General features: G+C 43.2%; 1 protein-coding gene across 1 annotated transcript in view; it reads right to left on the bottom strand.

The window, feature by feature from the left end:
• Nucleotides 1-205: 205 nt before the first annotated feature.
• UGDH (UDP-glucose 6-dehydrogenase) overlaps nucleotides 206-20068 on the bottom strand; it is a 72139-nt gene continuing 52276 nt past the window's right edge. The window contains exons 10-12 of the mRNA XM_085642244.1: nucleotides 9056-9147; nucleotides 8857-8967; nucleotides 206-795 (exon numbers count right to left, since the gene is read on the bottom strand). Of these exons, the coding sequence (XP_085498370.1) occupies nucleotides 685-795; nucleotides 8857-8967; nucleotides 9056-9147 (314 nt within the window). The 3' untranslated portion in view covers nucleotides 206-684. The remainder of the gene's footprint in view (nucleotides 796-8856; nucleotides 8968-9055; nucleotides 9148-20068) is intronic.

The raw sequence follows: 20068 nt of genomic DNA, 5'->3' as shown, positions 1-20068 counted from the left end.
TACAAAATGTTTCAGCAGTAACAATTATGCCAGTTATCCCCCATTTTAAAAAGGACCCTCAAAATGTGGTGAGGATAGCTGCTTGTAAATCAATTATTGTCACAATCAATACAGCTGAGCTTACATACCAGTTCACAATCCACACTCTCGGCTTAGGTTTGGCACCATATACGTTAGGAAATATGAAGTTCACTAAGCATAGGGGTAAAATCACCAATAAGGTTTATTTAATTATCAAACATATTACATTACCGACAATTGCAACAAAATATATATAATTTCAGCATCGTCTCTTCCATATATAAAAGATACATTTTAAAATTACAATGTTTAAAAAAGTAAAGAGCAGCATTCAAAAATATCAACAAAAGGCAAAAGCTTTTGTTTTTCTTCATTGCATAAAAAAGTAATTACCCATTTGCTTCTTCCGTTAACTGAAGAAAGCATGATAATATTTTTTCACTATGCTACAAGATAAAGTGAATACAATGACTTGCAATTGTAAAAAGTACCAGTTTGATTATCCATATTAAAATAATTTTAAAAATTGCCATTTTCAGCTCTAGCCATTTCTCTACACTTGCAAAGGCCAAAATACCCACACGAAAAAGCTTCTTGATAAAGCCCTTTGGTCGGGTGCTGATAATACTGTATGTGAGGCCTTTGACAATTTTTGGCACAAATTTATACTCGTGGTTTCTTGGGGGGTGGATCCTGCAGGCTAAATTTAGGTATTTCAGCTGAAGGTGCGAAGGGGATTCTCTTCGTTGTCACTTTTTTACCTATTGTCTCAACCTGTAAAGGAAACAAAATAGGTATGATTTCACTGCAAATTATTGCTTCAAAACTAGCAGGGTGAAAAAAAAAGACAGACATTAGAACGTAGCGTTTAACTCACATAAAAGCTGCTTACTGAACAGCTTTAGAAATGTCAAGTTACTCCAATTAATTGTGACAGATAAAGCTGTAAGCCCAGCATTATAATATCAAACAGGTAATAATACAACGTTCCCACGGTTGCTGTAATAAAATCATGTCCGGTGATATGTGGTAAGCTCCTGCCATTATGGAATGTACACATCCTGCCCACCTCTTTACACAACACCCTTTGAAACAGAAAAGTTGCCAAGGTCATAGACTGTAATACGATCTCTCTACAGTGCTAAGACTTGCATCATTCAATATAAACTCGAGTTAAGTGCATCACATTCAGCACAGAGTTCTGTTTTTCCTCTACACAGATGGCAGACAATGGTCTATGGCTCCACAGGATTTTGTATAGAGTTTCATGGAGTCTTTGCAGATGTGTAGAAGCTACCATCAGGAAGCAGAGACAACTAAATGGCCCAGTGGGTAGACAGACAGTTGGGCTGCAGAGAGCCTATTCATTCTGGAATCATTTGCTGCTGTTGTGCAGATATCGCCATGCCAAACACAATAAGAAAAACATGGAAATAAAGTTCTTCACCTATGTCATACCTTCTGTCCCATTGTACTGAAACCTGCCTACATTCACGTCTGTCATAGCACCTTGTATGGCCTGGTAAATATACCAAAGTTACATGGAGCGGGCGTCAAGGAGTGCATACGCATGCATACCGCTCAAACACCCTGACTCACACCTATGTGACCTGCATGCATCACACCAGGTCCTGTGCAATTGCTAACCACAAAAGAAACCTTTTCATATTCTTACGCCAAGTTCCCCATTTTCAATGGATAGAAAATTCAGACTGAGGTTGGATTTACAATAACCAAAGTGGTAACGATTTTTTTATTCATACTGGTCTAAAATTTTAGGTAAAAACTCTTTTAGGAAACATTGAGGAAAGCATGAGTGATTTTCCAAACGGTGGATGTTAGAAACGGGGTAGCGTGGTGCGGAGCGGGTAGGCCAAACACCGGAGCATTGGGTAAAGCATCTGTGCAGCACACAATCACAGGCGACACACTGGACACACTACAAAAGAGACTCCACACCAGGTTAGGTGAAAACAGCATATGTATTATGCAAAACCCGTTATAAGGCAACCATAGTTGTAAAAGCACTGTGCTAACTGGCACCAGGTAATCATTTACAGGGGTACTATTTACAAGGCAGGGCCAATCTGGCCGCTGCCAGAATCATCACAAGCACAATTCGTATAAATGAAAGTCCAGTAGTAATAAATGTATATCAGCCAGCAGCCTCTGGCCACATCATGAGCTTAGCATCATGACAGTAAGCATTAGGCATAAAAATAAAGCATCGTCACAGTCAAGTTAAACGCATGAGCAACCCATTAGACCGAAAAATACATTATGCATTACCATATTCAGATGGGGAATAAACCATGAGCATAAATCACATTAGTCATAGATCAGAGTAGGCCTAAACATATGCATGGGACATAGCACCATATGCAGAACACCAACCATGTAGGCATTAGGGGAAAAGAAACCATTAGATTAGGCATAGCCATGAACAAACGCAACATTAGGCATCCAAATAGGCATAAATCACCTTTGCCGAAGGCCTGGAATAAAAACATCAGGTTAGGCATAGAAATGCAAAAGGCATAATCATATTAGCATTAGGCACCATCATGACAATCATCACTGGCAGTGGGCCCAACCTGGCATTCAACATAAACCTGCCCACTGCTGCAGAATAGTCTCTGGTGCCACTGTTTATGTAGGAGCCCTACTCAGGAGCTCTGAAGTGAAGACTTGCCCCCAAAACGAGTACTGGCACCACTGTGCCCATTGGAGCCCCACTCGGGGACTCAGGAATACAAAAATTAGGTGGCCCACAAAGTACCGGCCAGTTGGGGTCCCCTCCTAGGACCCGAGGCTCAGGAAAAATGCCTCCTGTGGCAGCGGCCCACAACTGCGGCGTTGCTGTGTAGCCCCCGGGGCACTGTGGCCCGATCCGTGGTGGAGCCCCCACGGGGGCTCCAAAACTAATGTGGCTGCACGTGGGAGTCCCCCTTCGGGACTCTAGCGTTCCATAATGCCCCCAAAAGAACACGGGCACCACGGAGCAATGTGGAGCCCCCCCCCCCTACTCGGGAGCTCTGTTAGGAAAATGCCACCAAGGCATTGCAGCGGCCCGCAGGTACGGCGCCGCTGGGGAAGGAAACACTCAGGGGCACTACGACCCTTACACTGCAGGCCCCACTCACCGGCAGTCCTCTTGCACTCCCCCGGGCTCCCAACAACGAGCCTGGAGCGGCCCCACTTACCGGGACACTTTGCACTGCTCCGGGGTTCTCCTCCGTCAACGTACTTCTCCGGTACTGTGCGCGACTCGCGGGGCTCTCAGCAGCACATGAGCCCCGCCCGGCACCTCACTTCACCTGGGCCACCCCTCGTGGGGCCCGGGACTTCGGGTTTGCTGCTCGGGGAGGCGGGGTAGGCTCCCGTCCTCCCGTGCGCCCGCACTTCCTCTTTCCGGTCGCCGCAGGCAGCGCGGCGGCCCTCACGCAGGGGGCACAGACCGGCGGGGTAGACTCCCACTCCGGTCTCTTTTCACGGAGTGCAACCACGCGGGGTGGGCACCCGCGTCAGGCTACAAGAATGCGGGGTATGCACCTGCCGCACTTTCCACAGAAGCAGCTCTAGCACTCCGCCCGGGCCGGCGGCAGTGATCTCCCACGAAGACAACGCGGGGTAGGCTCCCGCTGCTATTTTGAAGTAGACAGCGCGGTGGGCTCCCGCTGATTAAATGAGATACATGCGGCAATGCGGGGTGGGCAACCGCGATGGTCAGCAACACATGGGGTAGGCTCCCGGTATATTTCTAAGTAGGCAGCTCTCCCCGGCAGCACGTGGGGATTCGCGGCAAGCAGCGCTCCACTTCTTAGCGCTACACAGCCCACGCAGGTCCCGGCCAGCGGCGGTGATTCCTGGCGGTGACGCTCTTCCTTGCCACAGCGCTTCAGTCCCCTCACAGCACTTCCCTGTCCCGGGCGGCGGCAGTGATTACCGGCTCCCAGCGCTTCCCTAATAAACGGCAAATGCGGGGTGGGCTTCCGTTCTTCGATCAGCAGCGCAGGGGGGAATCCCATACGCCGGGATTTCCTCGGGACACGTGGGCAGCACTGCGCTGCCGGATTCAGTACCTCACCTCCTTGAAGTCCAGGCCAGCGCTCCTCTTCTCCTGGCACTCCAAATATAGCGCTCACGAGGTGCTAGGGTCCAGGGGCACACAGTGCCACACAAGAAAGTAGCACCCACGCTCCTCACCTCCTTGAAGTGCAGGCCAGCAATTCGTAGCGCTCACGAGGCGCTGGGGCAGAAGAGCAGGCAGGCAATACTAGGCAAGATCAGCAGCCAGGGGGCACTCATCAAGACAGGACAGCAGTTCCTAGGAACAGTCAACTCCCATAACATGGCACTCCTCCTGGCACAGAAGTCTTCACTCCAGTAAAGGGCTCTCACTGGCCCGGTGGACAACAGAGGGGGATAGATGGGCAAAGGGACCAGCACACAGGCCCTTGCGGCGGTACATCCTGGCAGAGTGTCCCCTCTCAATCAACGTCCATGCACAGTCTGACACATGGAGTCTCAGCTCCTCTATATATGCACTCCCCACCCCCACCCACCAGAAAGGGCCAGATGCTTCTAGAAGGTTCTCTGGGGAAACCGGTCCCAACTGGTTTTGGGGGAGGGGTAGGGCACCCTGTCTGCCAGGCTTCCCTCCAAAAGCTGGGGGTGTGTGAGAGAGACACACCCCAGGGGCGGAGTCAGCCTTGGTCACTTCAAACACTAGACCTGCAACCCACTTCAGGCAGGCACAAGCGCACAGACAGGGTGACATTTAAAAAGTGACATTTTCTTCAATGGTCAAAATAAACCTGCGTACACCAACTATACATATTTTTTGTGTTTCCTTTCATACCACCAATTCCAAGTTAGCAAAAAAAAGCTTGGGGGAAAAGGCAAAATGTTACGGGATGACCCTGCAAGCAGGGCCAAGTCCAACAGTGGAAATAGCAATTAATGGTACTAGTAAAGGCCTTCAGAAAATGTCCAAACATGCATTAGCATGATGCCCTCTAGGAGATAGAGTGGAATTTTAAAATGCAGCTAACTGCAGTGAGCAATGATAGGTGGTATTTCCAGGCCTTCATCCATAAATTGGGAGAAAATGTTTTTGTTTTAGATTAATTGACAACAAAATTTTGCAATTTAACTTGCACAATAAGCACGGCATTTGGAAAATAAGGTAGCGAGAGCCTGTCTCGATTACTGAGGAAATGAGAAACAAAATGTAATTTGTGTACTTTTATTTTCTAACAAAAATGCTTTGATGAGGTAACAGACATTGATCAGAGGTTAGACATCTCTTACGGGTCTCAAGCCAACATCTTTTTGGATAAGAATTAACCTCCTTATCTGGATTAAGAGTTTTCAATATGCATTACAAAAGTTCTATTTTAGACACAAAAAGCATTTGTTTCTGTAATGTAATTTCTGGTTTCATGTCTGGCCACATGGTCAGTAAAAAGGATCAGAGAGTCTAAACTAGTGACCAAAAGTTATGATCAGCAATTAAAGGCTTCAGTAAATACAACCCCCCCCCCCCCAGCCCTTCCCAAGACAGATGTGACAAAATGCTACAGGACAGGAGAGAAGGCAGGTACCAGGGAGATGAATATACATGGACTAGTGTTCTGCATATTGCTTCCAACTATGAGGATAGCTTGAGCCCTTAACTTTTACACGTGGCTTTACCTGCAGAAAAATGTTCATGCAGGAGGCACTTAGCCTGAAACCCTTCTGGAACCAGTACATAAAAAGAGGGGAAGAGAGTAATTTCGGTCCAGCACACTACCTCCAGAAGAAAAACGGATAGCAAAAAGGTGAGAAGTTATGTAAAAGGGCGCTCTCTTGGTCATATTCTCAACAAAGAGATCATTCAGGCCATAGGGAGAATTGTTTTTCAGATACACAGGACCCTATCCCACCGAAGTGCATGCTCCATCACTGAATCGTGCTGCCCGGTCCAGAAAGTATCCTGGCCGGCAGCACTGCCCTGGAGAACTATCAGGCCTGAAGGAATTCACAGATTGGACTCTTTGGAACACGGAACCAGCTGTTATCAGCCCCAATGGCATCATGATGAATCTATATGTACCAAAATGTGACACAAAAGCCGTAGGATCATTAGGAATTTTCGTGCAATAGGGTCTGGTGAAATGTAGAGGGCAAGTCAAGCATGATGAAAACTTTGGCTCCTTGAAATAAGTGAACTCAGCCGTGAAGAGCTGCCCATATCTTCCAAGGCCAGAACATTAATAGTTATTAACATTAAAGGCCTTCATTCATAGGAATATAGGAATACTGATGTGTTATTCTAGCCCCTGGAATTACCAAATCCTGGAAAGGTTGTAATTATGGGATGCAAGAATACAGCTTTAAGACGGTGAAATGTCCCAGCATGGGAATGTAAATGTGGCCTTCGTGCATCACTAATTCCAGAACGTCATCCATTTTGATCCTAACCTTATCAAGCAGCACAATACAAAGTGGGACAAACACAATATTTTCTAGAAAGACGTGTTAAGCTAAATAAACGGTATCAAGGGGTATCCTGTCCCACTTGATCCAGTAATTGTAATCTTGAGACTGAAGCCAATATCTTTGGGTGGGATTACTAAAAACAAATTGGATACTGCTCCTGGTTTATTTTAATAAAAGCTCACCATTTTTGGCATGCCCTAGATCATGGATGTCCCTTAATTTCTAAGAGGACAAGAATCCAGAACTCTAAGCCAGGGAAGATACAGGTTTGATCTTCATCCAATAGTAAATCTCAAATCGGATAGTTGTCCGTGACTCGGATAAGACAGAGGTGTGTTAACTGTCTGATTCCTGGCAGGGAGGACGTGATGGGCTATACCACTGAGAGACAAGGGATCTATAGAACGGGGGTCCACCCACTGTTTGAGGACAAAAACCCAACCAATATTATACTCAATAATACGGTCACTAAGGGACTGGGACCTGCTTCTTTCCCCCTCCTTACTTCAAGGATCTATAGCACGTCAAGTATTAATATTGTACTTTTGGTGGGTGAAGGAAGTTATTTGTTCTACGCGGGATTCAAAATCAATAAAATGTGTTTGAAAAAACCCTGAAATTATCCTAACATTGTTAAATCCAAGAAAGACTGCATTAAAGCAGGATTAAAATGTTGATGGATTAAACTTGAAAGACAATACCAGTCACGGTATTTAAAGTGAGATCATGATTAGCAAGAACATTACGTATTACAGCAAACAGAAATATAAGAGACTGAATGTTTAAACCAGAAGAGATTGAGTCAAGCGAAAGATTGGACAAAAATTGCTCTAGTGATCAAAACAGCGACTGTGGGATAGCCTTCCACTAGAGATGCTAGGAATCTCTTCTCTGTAAGAGATTATGTAGAGGGATTTCCGAGCTTATGGCACTCGGTAGGTACTGTGGAGAAGAAAAAAAAAAACAAAAAACGTTTTTTAAAGCAGGCTGAACACTCCTACAGCTGCGATCCCACTACCTTCTTTACTGAAGGAAATGGTTGAGGTGGTCAGTCTCCTGATCTTTTCTTATTGAATGTCCATGTTATTTAAAACCGGTTTGGAAGTCTGACATACATAGCCATTCTCCTGCCTGCATTAGAGGAGAGGATAGAATCCCAACGAGGGTGAAATCAGGGAGCTAGTCTAGGGCCTGGCCCTCGATCTGGGAAACTGCAAGAATGATAGCTTCCACGCCACAAATGTCTCCCAGTCGGGGGCAGGACCACAGGATGTGTAGGAGGGAGCCTGTGCCTCCACATCAAAGCCAGCAAGTCTCAGGCTAAGTAGAATTGATAATGTGGAGGTGGTACGAAGTGACGTGCCAACAGGCAGTAGTTTCAGAGGATGTGTCTGCCTCTGGGCGTGGCCGGCAAAATTATTTGTATGGAGGAACACCTCTTGCCATTGTTCGGTATCTAATGTAATATTAGGATCTTTCTCCTAGTGGAAATGAAAGAATAGTTTACCCGCCAATGTCGGGGGCGTGAGTATGCTAAAGATACTAGCGACCAAGTGTCTGAAGGAGGAGAGGCGCCGGAGGAATTTCGCAAAAGGAGTAGGTGCTCTAGTGGCATGTGCTTTGATGCGGTTACATAAGACCCAGTGATAAATCTAGAGGTAATGAAAGCCTCGGCGGATCCCATATTCCCGTTTGATCTCTTTGAAGGTTTTCCCTAGGTCCTATGATTAGAAAGCAATCCCTCTTCCTCTAGATCTCAAAGGTCCGTGTGAACTCTGTTTTGTCTATCACCGTATTCCTTAGAGCAGCATGGAGGTACTTTATGGTTTTATCCACAACACATGCTGTCAGTGACAGCACTGTATTAGGGGAAGCCCATCCTATGAAATAGCAGGTGCAATCAGAAGTCTTCCTTCTCAAAGAAGATCCCACTGCTGTTACCAGCTTAGACCTCAATCACCGAGAGAGGAGGATCCCAATCAAAAACATCAGCATCGGAAAGAATGCTGCCACAAGGCAAGGACCCACCATGTCTTTTAAAGCATTAAGTGAACGTCTTATAAAAAGGTTCAAAAACTGTGTTAGAAATCCCACGATCAGGACATATTCCACCCAACAGTGTTAAAGAAAATACTCACATTGGAAAGAGACAAGCTCTTTGCACAGCACTCAGATAACGCAAACCGTACATTACAGCAGTGAGTGACCCCGGAATATATATATTTTGATGGCGAATCTGCACAAGGTGGTCCCTTAATTTACACTTCTAGGTCAATTATTACAACAACTATTTTAAATCAACAACAAGTGAACAACTTGGTAAAAATACAAAGGGGAAACATAGGTCACCTGGAATCCAATATTTTGCAGCTCGCTGTGAAGATTGTCTAAGACTCGCCTGCCATCGAAGATGAAAGCTGGCTTCAGCATTTTTTTGTGAATACGTTCAAAATCCAGTTCCTGCAATGATCCACAAATCAAAAGTAAAGAAGCAGCCCATGTAATTAGAAACTTTGTATATTTTATTTAATTTCATCTGCCACCTTACCTTAAACATATCCCACTCCGTGCAAATCACAACAGCATGGGCTCCGCTGCAGGCTTCATATGGATCTTTAGTAATATGGACCAACTGAGATACTAGAAGGGAAAGACAACGATTAATAGAACTGCTTTTCAGGAAAACAAATGTAGTAAAAAACAACTTGTGCTTTGTAGAGATAAATATTGTGCTTCCACTCAATTCAAAACACAATAAAGATATTACCTAAATTAAGGTACCTAATTTACTGACCTAGAGTATGATGTAAGGCGGAGTCTGCCTGCACAGTGTTTTGTCAGCGATAAGCTTTCGTATTACTGAGCCACCCTCATTGCGTTTAAGAATTATCATGCACCTTTACCGTCAACAATAAATAAACAGTTGCCTGTAACAGCTTGAATATATATCTGAACATTTCTTGTACATTCATGCTTTGTAGTTGTTGAGGCAGGAAAGTTCACTTGTTTTGCTCAGAGTTTAAAAGAACAGGCATTCGCCAGAAGGTCGTTAAGAAGACTCCCTTATGATGTTAACTGGTCGTCCTGGACCAAACCCCCAACTGACACCACAATTTTATTGTATTTGTGCACTTAAGCTACTACTATATGCATAGAACAGCAATTATGTATGACCTCACATGGAGTTTAGGTGGGTAAAACGTCAATCTATTACTATACATAAACATAATAGGGCGGGTGGCATGGTAGGCCACAATGGACAAGAGACTGGATTGTGGCCCAGAGTAAATGCAAGTGGCTGACATTAATTCAAGAAATTCACCCACCACTTTTTTGTTTTTCTTGCCCTAAACTTAGCAATCAGCATACGGGTGTGAACGGTACATTAAAGGCCTTCAGACAAAACAGCTGCGGAACTCTTGTTAGGAAACTCTGCTCAGTTATTGTAGAAACAGACTGCATGGCTTTCTTAAAAGGCTGTCAAAGGTGTTTTCATATGGGTCGGTTTTAGTGTCTAGTGGAATCTTAGCCTCATCTTTAACATGTAAAGTAAAGTCTCTTTTACCATCCCCTAGGCTGAAGTGTAGAAATCTTGGCTGTCTGACACAAGTTTCAGAATGTATATCTGAGGATTATGCCTCGATTCTGCAGAAGTTGAGGCCTTCTCCTTTCATATGTTACATTGCTTTCTTCAAGTCTAAGTAGATCTCCCGTGCTTCCCCCCCCACCCCCTCCCCATATCACTATTCACTCTTCCCTGATTTGGGAGGGAATGTGGAAATACTAAGTCAGGATACTTTCTGCCTTATCTGTATAGATTTTGGCTGTGGGCCTCCAGGCTGCACTGCATACGATACCTACATTCCAGCCTTGACAATATAAATATTTTAGGTATGCACCTCTCACAAACTGAACAGGAGCACAATGCACGAAGAAATAGGGCGTTTGCAAATTGCAAACCGAATTTTTGCAAACGGTCTCCGATTTTGTGATGTGACCTAGTTTTTAATAGGTAACATAACAAAATCTTGAATCACGGGTGGATAGGTGGGGGGCTGTCACAGAAGTACCTGCCTAATTAAGATTACATAGACAGGTCGCTAATTTTGATCCTCTGCGACAATGAAGACTATTATACTAGTATTTGCATTCACTAACCGGAAACTTTTTTTTTTTTTAAGTAGCCTGTGTTCCTTGCTTCTTAAAGGAACTAGTGCTGCTTTAAAAAAAAAAATTAAATGTATCCGTTGCCCCAGAGTTTGCCGGACAGGATTCACCATTGGGACATCTTCCCTATTTCAAAACGGTTGCTATTTCCTTTGAGGAACGGATAACTGATTAATGGTTTGCGACAATAAGTTTGTTTCCAAACCAATTGTAAGTACCATTGTGACTGGAAAATAGGAGGGAATGCTGCTTTCACACTCCTTCCTAGTTGTGATTCAGAATGTGTTTCGAAACCTAATTCGCAAGTCAGAGAGGCTTTTACTTTTTCGCAAAATTCGTTCAGTAAATTGAAACTACCATTTTGTTGTTGCAAGCCTTGTATTTTTGTGTATCGCAGAGTTTGCTAGTGCAAAATTCGTACATCTGGCCCAAGTCATTGCAATCTTGTGGCAAATATCAATTGCAGATTTGGGAATGGTCGTATCACAGTGAATCGTTTATTACACCAAGTACTATACTTCAAGTTTTTTTTTCTTAGTGCTCAAAAGTAAAGGCTGAAAAAACCTCAAACAACCAATTCAACTGCCTGAACAAGCCAGTTTCCAGAAGTGACCCTTCATAGCTCAGAAGTTTGCAATTCCAAAGTCACCATCTTTCTTAGACCCCTTCTAACCTACCAAAAGAAACAAACTAAAGATGGTGCCAAAACAAAATGTGTTTTGGTGCACCAGGTATCGAAGAGGAGTTTCATTACAGATATGCTCATAGTTTTACATTTTCAGGGAATAAAAAGTGTACTTTTCTGCAAAAAGCATTAGATTGTAAATCTTCAGTACAACTTTCACATTGAAGAATAAATCTCCCCTAGTGATAGGTTTCTACTTTTTTAAAGTGAGAACCCTACTACCCTCTTGTAAAAGAGCACCTACCAATCAATTATTTTTTTCAGTATGGTGCCAGACGGAAGAATTCAGATGATTTTTAAGCTACATGATGTTCGTTTAGCTTTTTGTCTTCTTAAAAGGACATCCATTTCATTGGAAATTAAGATGGGAATACATTTCCCCCCTCAAAAATGTTCCCAAATCTTTATATGTATGCTACATACTCTAAGGTATATGGATCAGATTGTGAGCAATTTCATGCACTTGAAAAACTCTCTGCAGGCAACATAGTCATGACATTTTCACTAAGGACAACCACCAATTGGTTCAAATACCTCGACTTTTTTTCCCCCCTGGCTGGCACTGTTTTATCAATTGATACATGGACTGTACCTTGCATCAGATCACCAAGTCAACAACCCACTTTAGATCACCAGGTCGTCTGCTATCTGTACCCCACTACACATATAATCCGGTTAAGCAAATTATTTTTTTCCTTGGCCTATATCTAGTGCACAGTACAGCTGGCCTTTCCTTCGCAATACTTAGTGAGCACTCATGCATCCCTTGTAGTCCTCAGAATCAGCTTTCATCACCAGTGACATCTGTCTGGCTACTGCACCTGAACGCACACTTTTCTTATCTCTTGAAAAACAAGTAGCCTTTCTGTTCTGACCAGCTCCCTACTGCACCATACCTGTGCTGTTGCACCTACACACTATCCTCCCAGGTGTGCTTACTGACAGTCAACATCTATGGTGAGACGCATTCCTATTTTATATACCTATTTATTTGTAGCTTGTACAAAACATAACTCCTTGTTGGAGTTACGGTTTGTACCTGGTTCCCAAACTAACAGGGACGCTCTAAACAACCATCAACTATTCTGTTGCACTGGACTCTTCCAAGTCAAATTCTGGCTAGACATCCCGCCCAACAGATAAACCATTTGGTTAATCTGCAAACAACTACTGATCAATTCTAGCAGGAAGTACAAGGAAGGATACGTGTGGGAATGCTGAAGTGTGTTCTGCACATCATTTGGGCATACTCAAGGCACCATTTCTTCACAGAAGGCATAAAGATGTTCACAAGCTCCAAATGAAGGGCAAAGAGTATTTACTTCGACATAGAGGACACCATTGAAAAAACCACATGTAAAGAAAATAATTGTATTGAGTGAAAACAAACAGTATTAAGTTTTGGCACGCAGAAACATCTTTTCAGTCTTTCCGATCCGGAACCGTAATTAAGTCTATAGCACAGAACGATCGAGTGCTGAAGCCCACGTTTTTGCCATGCCTATAATTACCAGCAGGAGCCTTGGCTGCTCTATTTAAGGCATTTATTCCTTGAGATTACTGCACTGTGAGACTTACAAGGAGCCAGGTTGCCTCTGATTGACTATACATAGATTGCTGCCATAATATAATACTCTGCCACTTCAAGCTCCATCCTGATCATCTTCTACAGCCAGATCAAATCACACACTAAGGAGTCTGGTTTGACATGTAGCATCTAAAACCCTCCCATCAAAAAGGTCGTTAGCACCTTTAGCCACCAACTCCACTCTTCCACAAATGACAGCCCTTCATTCCACTCTAGTTTGAGCAGCATTATCAAGCCCAAACTATACCGCCATAATACGTAGATATTTTTTAAATAATCCTCCAAAGATGCAGAAAACACTGTGCAGCACGACAAAGGTAAGGACAGAAACCCTTTCAATCCATGAAAGGAATGCTGAACGACCCGTCACTGGCCAACAAAATAAAACGTCTTCAAAGCCCTGAGCTTGTGAAGCAAAACATATTGTTTAGAGCACATTTCATGGAGAAAATGCTAATGAACACAACCTCTTGTTTTATTTTTCCCCCCATATTTCTTTATTAACATTTTGTAACAATACAATATTTGATTCAGACCTCTACTGAGATCAACAAACACAAACTCATCCTTACTGAAATACAATCGCAAACAATTCATTATAAAAATAAAACAATAAAAATGCTTTAAAATCCGCCTGTGCAACCTTCTATTAAGTATAAATGTTACGATTGTGTGCTCTACTTTAAAACAATTTCAAGAAACTTTTAAAAAATGTAAACAAGTTATGACAGACTAATTCATTAGCTGGAGAGTTACACAACGTAATTAAGTCATGAGCTAGAGTCGCTTTGTGCTTTAATTGGATAGGTTTTATGAATCTTCGTTGAGCCTCTACCATTCTCGGGTTTGGACAAATTAGTACAACATGCAATAAATCTTGTGGTCCTCCTTTACACAGTTCACACATGCTTTTATTATTTAAACCGTCCCAACTGGCTAGGTATGTTGCTAATGGGAGTATTCCCATATGTTAAAGAATAATACAACGTCTTACCCCGTGTTCTAATTGAAATTGTAACTAGGGCGCATGGGTTTTAAAATCTACGCCTTCAGCGAACGCTTTATACTGCTTTAGCTGAATGCAATATTCTTTGTCATTTTTTAACTGATTCCAGGAGTCAGATTTTTTTTTTTTTAAAAGCTTCAAATGTGATGGGGACCACTCCTGTAAAAGTGCTACAGTGCATTGAGAGACCTCAACAGCCTTTGGCAAATTCCTATTAAAAGTATACCGTGATGCTTCCTCTCTAAAAGTCTCCAATTTTAAGAGATACCTTAAAGTGTCTGGTGCTGCGTGTAATAAATTGTACGCCCACCTTATGATATTAGAAATTATTTGAGCGAAGATTCCTGTTAGAGATAATTCCAAACGGAGGGCTTGAACTGGTACCAACTGAGACACCTTTACTAATTTTCGAAGTAGGATTCCCTCCTTTACCTTTATAGATTACCATGTTTTAATTTGTGAAAATTCCATAGCATATGATAGAATCGATGGGATTTTCTTACTATAAACCTCCAACACAGCTTTAAAGTGTCTATTACCCGTAGTACGATACAGTCTCTGTAAAGCCCCTACATGAGATTCTGTCTTAAGACTTAAATGTTGAAGGTGGGCTGTATCTTGTAGGTTATTCGTGAAAATACGGCCCAGATACACATACTCTTTTACTGTCTCAATTGGTTTACCTCCTAATGACCATGTAAAAAATAAAGATTTCCTTCTACCACTGAAAGGAAGAGCTTTTGTTTTAGTAATATTAGGCAGCAGAAAGTTTTCATTAGCCTATTGGTTTAGTTCGTTCAGGTTTCTTTGCAGGCCTATTGGGGTACGATCGAATATAACTATGTCATCGGCATACATTAAACAATGTAAATCAACTTGTGCCAGTTTCGGAGGGTGGTTTTTGATTCGGGAGAAACGCCCTGGTAGATCACTAATATAGATAGAGAATAATAAGGGAGCTACTAGGCATCCCTGTTTCAACCCGTTCTTCGTGGGGAATGATACATTTTGTAATAAGTAAATCACACATTACATACCACCATCAACAACAAGCTATCCCCGCCATCTCCGATTCAAATTAGGGTCCCACAAGGATAAACTCTATTCCCTTCACAATTCAATCTGTACATCGAACCATGAACAGACAGAAGAATTACAACAGGCTGACATTTCCTTTCACATGTATGCAGATGACACCCATCTGTATATGAAGATTTCATCACCAGAAGAGATCAACATAATGAATCAAGCATTACAGAGAACCGTTGAATGGCTAGCTGACAATCATCTTAAGCTCAACTAAAAAAACAGAGATCCTTCTGATCTCCCCCCCTAAAAGTTCAACCAGGATTAAGGAATGGACCAAGATGATCACTGCGCTAAACGTTACCCCAATTATAGTTGACTCAACCAAGTCTCTTGGAATCATGCTGGATAAAGAAACATGCGAACCCACATCAACACAATGGCAAAAAGCGCTCGATTCCATCTGAGTTACCTCGAAAAATTGAAGCCATTCATCGATTCTGATGATCTTAAAATGGCAGTCCGGGCGCTGGTAACATCAAGAATTGAGTATGGATGCGCAACTCTAGCAGGGCTTCCTAAGATCTCAACAGCTCCCCTAAAAGCTTGTCTCAATGCAGCAACTAGACTTATAACGGGAATCAAAAAAATTCGACCACTTCACTCCACATCTGAAAGCAATCAAATGGCTACCGTACGAAGCAAGAATAGAGCTAAAGATTGCATGTATTACACACAAGGCAATACACCACAAAACTCAACATTACCTGGGCCATAAAATTACGCTGTTTGGAAGCAGTAGACCCCGAGGGGATCTGTGGATTTTTAACTGAAACCAGCACTCTTCCGTAAGAAAATAACATACAATAGAGCGTTCACGGGTGCTGCACCACGGATCTGGAAGTCGCTCCCACCGAATCACAGATGCTCCAAGATTCAAAAAGAAGACTAAATCCTTTCTGATGGGTAAATTTCTCCCATAACATTCAACAGGGATTACTAAAAGTTTTGTAAAATCTTCAGTCATCCCGGAGCTCATCTTCACTAACCTGTTCAAGTAAGCTATTGTGAGCAGGACTATCATACTCCTAATAGCAGAACAAAGATTCTGCTAACTTCTTAAATCAATCTCCTGACATGGATTGAGCGCAAATGGCTATCTTCAGCTAAGGGGTTACAATTAGTCCCTCGGCTACCAACAGTGATGTTGTCTATGGTCAGGTACCTCGACCAATCCACAGTGATATTGGACTAGGCTAGCAATACTATAACCAATGTGGATATCTAAGACCTCAAGAGTGGTCTTATTTTAAATTTAACTATGATATGACAGGCTTTACTATAATCTAATGATTCTATTATTCTTCATTTTATGTGATTTGTATATAGATAAGCACATGCCAATGTTATTGGAATACGTATACATGTTATTGACGTTATAAAATTATATTTCTGTGTATTTTAAAAGTGATTGAAATGTAAAGCGCTCTGACACCCAAATTTTGGGTCTTGTTTGCGCTAAAGAAAACACCAAATAAATAAAATAAAAACCCTGGCCTGAAACCCGGGTCCATTTTTTAAAAAAACATACTTGCAGCGTAAGTACGGTGTCTCCCCAGCTCAAAGGATCCCAAGAAAAACATGCAAAATTTACCATCGCTTGTTTTGCGCAGGCAAGCGGGGGAACGACACGCTCATGCGCATAAGATCTGGAAGGAGTACATCAGCAAACAGATGTCACCAGACATCCACTATCCGATGTCTCAGCCATACCATCTGCGGTCTCTATCCTAAAACTTAGATAGTACTCAAAAGGGGTGGGGGGGGCAGAGGATGCCACTCAACCTCACTAGAGTTCCCCAGAGTCATCTGCCATTACTTGGGGGTGGGGGTTGCTCCACAACTACAGGTGATCCAGGGCTGAGCCATTCTTCTCTACTCCACCGTCCTCTCCTAGTTGGTCCACCACCGCACTCCAAGTCTCTTTCTGCTTGTTCATCTGTGCATATCTTCTGGAGTCTACACTCTTCTGCCACCGCCCATTCCAACAAGTCAGCTTTCCATTTACCTACGTTGGAGGCACTGAACGTGCCCAATGGATAGTAATACAGCGCCCTGCAAGCACTAGGCCCACTCTCTCAGGTTTTATGACAAATATACTTAGTGTTCTATGGTAACTGTGCTAGAGGCATCTAATGGAAGCTTCAGTGCACTGAAGAGGGGGTGAGAAATAAGGGGGCGGGGGGAAGAAGTGTGGTCCTTACTCAAGGCATCAACCTCCAATAGAGAATGAAATATGTGGGGGAGGCTATACATCCAGAACAATTACCTGTAGTCCACCACAGTTCACCACATCAGACAAATCCACCAATAAAAGACAGACTCGTCTCTAACCTAAAAGAAGAGCTTGTGGTTAATCTATAAAAATACTCTGTCCCAGTTTTATAGTACCTGGTTGTTCGTATCCATACCATCATGCACATGGGGCCGGGTCGACACCTGATCACTTGGCTATATAAAACCATTCGAGAACTTTTAAACAAGTCCCCTAGATGCACTGCGAGTAACATGGGAGGAAGAACTGGGGCGCCAACTACACGACAAAGAATGGGAGACAGCACTCGAATACCCCAAGAAGGTGTCCCGAAACACACGTTTCAAAAATATACAATTTTATATCCTACATAAAGCGTATCAAACGCCAGTGCATCTCCAGCTGTTTTACCCAGCCACCCAATTCCTCTGCCCTAGATGTCAATCACCGGACGCGGACTTTTATCACATGTTTTGGAACTGCCCTACAATACAGCCATACTGGCACACTATCCACGAGACACTCGGGGACCTCACAGGTCTAACATGGACACATGGGAGGCCTGTGCACTCAGAATATTCCAAAGGCGGAAACAGCACAAAGTAATAATCCGCTTTTCATCACTGGCAATGCTGCTAGCCAAAAGGAGAATAGCAATGCACTGGCGAGCCCCCACAGAACCCCCGATAGCAGCATGGGTAGGAGCAGTGCACAAATGGGCAGCAGCGGAGGAGCAAACACTAAGGGAGGAGGAAGTCAAAGGGGCATGCAAACACCCCATATCCATGGAGTGGACCTTACTGATACACCAATTCAAACAACAAATGACACGTGAAGACTCAGACACTTCATCGCAAGTCCAGGCAGATTCGCAACCACAGGCCCAGACCGAAAGCACACACACCATTTCTCCCACTGCTCCAAATGTGCAACGACACAGGGCAACGTAACCACATACAATCTAGAACAGCTAGACGGTAACGGCAGGACAGGCCCCATCTGCAGAAATTAGCCACAGGCAGGCAGCACAATAGCCCAGATACCCAGTCTGACTCGCATATCCTGGACCTCACGATCACCACCCCAGTTTCACTCCCCAGTTATGAGTTCTTCACCGTAACCGGTTGGTAATACACCACCACGCAACAGGAAAGGAGATGTATCTTCATAGGAAAGGACATCTGACTCAGGGTGATGATATTGTTTATAGTAGCGATTGTACTATGTAATAGATAGAGGTCAATTCAGAGAAAGGACTGTAATCCCCAATGTTTAACAATGCACGAAATGAAGTCAATCTAAATGTTTTTCCATGCGATGCATTTCTCTTATGAAGACATTAATAAAAATATTTGGAAAAAAAAAAAAAAAAGGACCTAAGTGCATAAGCCCGTCTCTGTGGCAGAACGTAGACAGTATACATAAAAAAAAAAAAACCTAATTAACGGAAATTAACCTGTTCTAGGTTGAAGGGCAGTGCTATCAGTATCTCTTGGTATAAGCCTTGAAAGCAGCAATACAAATACTCCAGCCTAACAGATACACAACAGGCCCCATTTCTAGTAATTTAACTGTTGGAAACATGCGAGTCAAAGTTACATGGACAAATGTGAAATGCATATGCAGTTATAAGTTAGACTATGGTGTACAAATATATTGTGCTGCTAAACTAAAGGTGCCAAAATATGGACTACCACAACACTGTCAAGGTACATATAGAGTTACTATTATTAACTCCACTTCTACGTACTTTGAAAATATATGGATTGTCAAGGTACATATTTTGACACATCCAAGTATAATAATTAAATGTGTATGCAAGGTTTAACGATTTAGAATTAACATTTGCTTCCAGCTGGTTTTACTCTGTGGTGAAATTTCACTAAACATGGAGAAAAGTAGCTTTCCCTTCACATTTTATTGAAACAAGATTGGAAAGCTGAGCACAGGTTTTGGCATACCGGTCTGGAAAAGCATTTTCACTCTGAAGGCAAAGAGAAAAGCAGACAGTTTGTACATTTCTGCTATTGGAAACAAGGCCAAGATGTAGGTAGTTTATGCAAATTAGAATTTCGTTTCTCAAACTAACTAGACTGAAGTAATCCAAGTTGGGAGCTTTGTTGACGGTCAGGACATCTAGTTAAAAATGTTCATATGAACAAGTTACTTACCTTCGGTAACGATGTATCTGTAAGAAACATTAGTTAGTTAGATTCCTCACCTTAGAATATCCCCAGGCGTCAGACTGGATCCGGAAGATTTTTCGTCAGCAATACCCCTTGCGCGTCGCTAGGCGTCGTCTGCGGCTCTGCGTCCGTCGTCGGCGTCGTGATGACGTCGGAGTACTTAGACGCCGCCCTCGCGCGCTGACGTCAGTTCTTGTACATAGCCTTCCGCGCCAGGAACGCAGAGCCATGCAAAGACCGACACTGGTGCCAAAAATAAAATCTAGGGGCCTGAAAAGGATAACCTTAACCCTAGATGTCAGTTCGCAGAACGGGGAGGATGGGAGGGTCGGTGAGGAATCTAACTAACTAATGTTTCTTACAGATACATCGTTACCGAAGGTAAGTAACTTGTTCATCTGAAAGAAACACGTTAGTTAGATTCCTCACCTTAGAATAGATACCCAAGCAATACCATCCCCGGTGGTGGGTCTGCGAACCAAGATCACACCAGAAAGTCCTGGAGGACAGAACGGCCAAAGAAGCCATCCCTCCGGACTTGGCTGTCAAGGCAATAATGCCTGGCAAACGTGTGTAGCGAAGCCCACGT

This window comes from Triturus cristatus, chromosome 2_2 (assembly GCF_964204655.1).
Source record: "Triturus cristatus chromosome 2_2, aTriCri1.1, whole genome shotgun sequence".
Taxonomy (NCBI): Eukaryota; Metazoa; Chordata; class Amphibia; order Caudata; family Salamandridae; genus Triturus; species Triturus cristatus.
The sequence above is the reverse complement of the archived record's forward strand: the minus strand, read 5'-3'. Positions and strand labels throughout refer to the sequence as shown.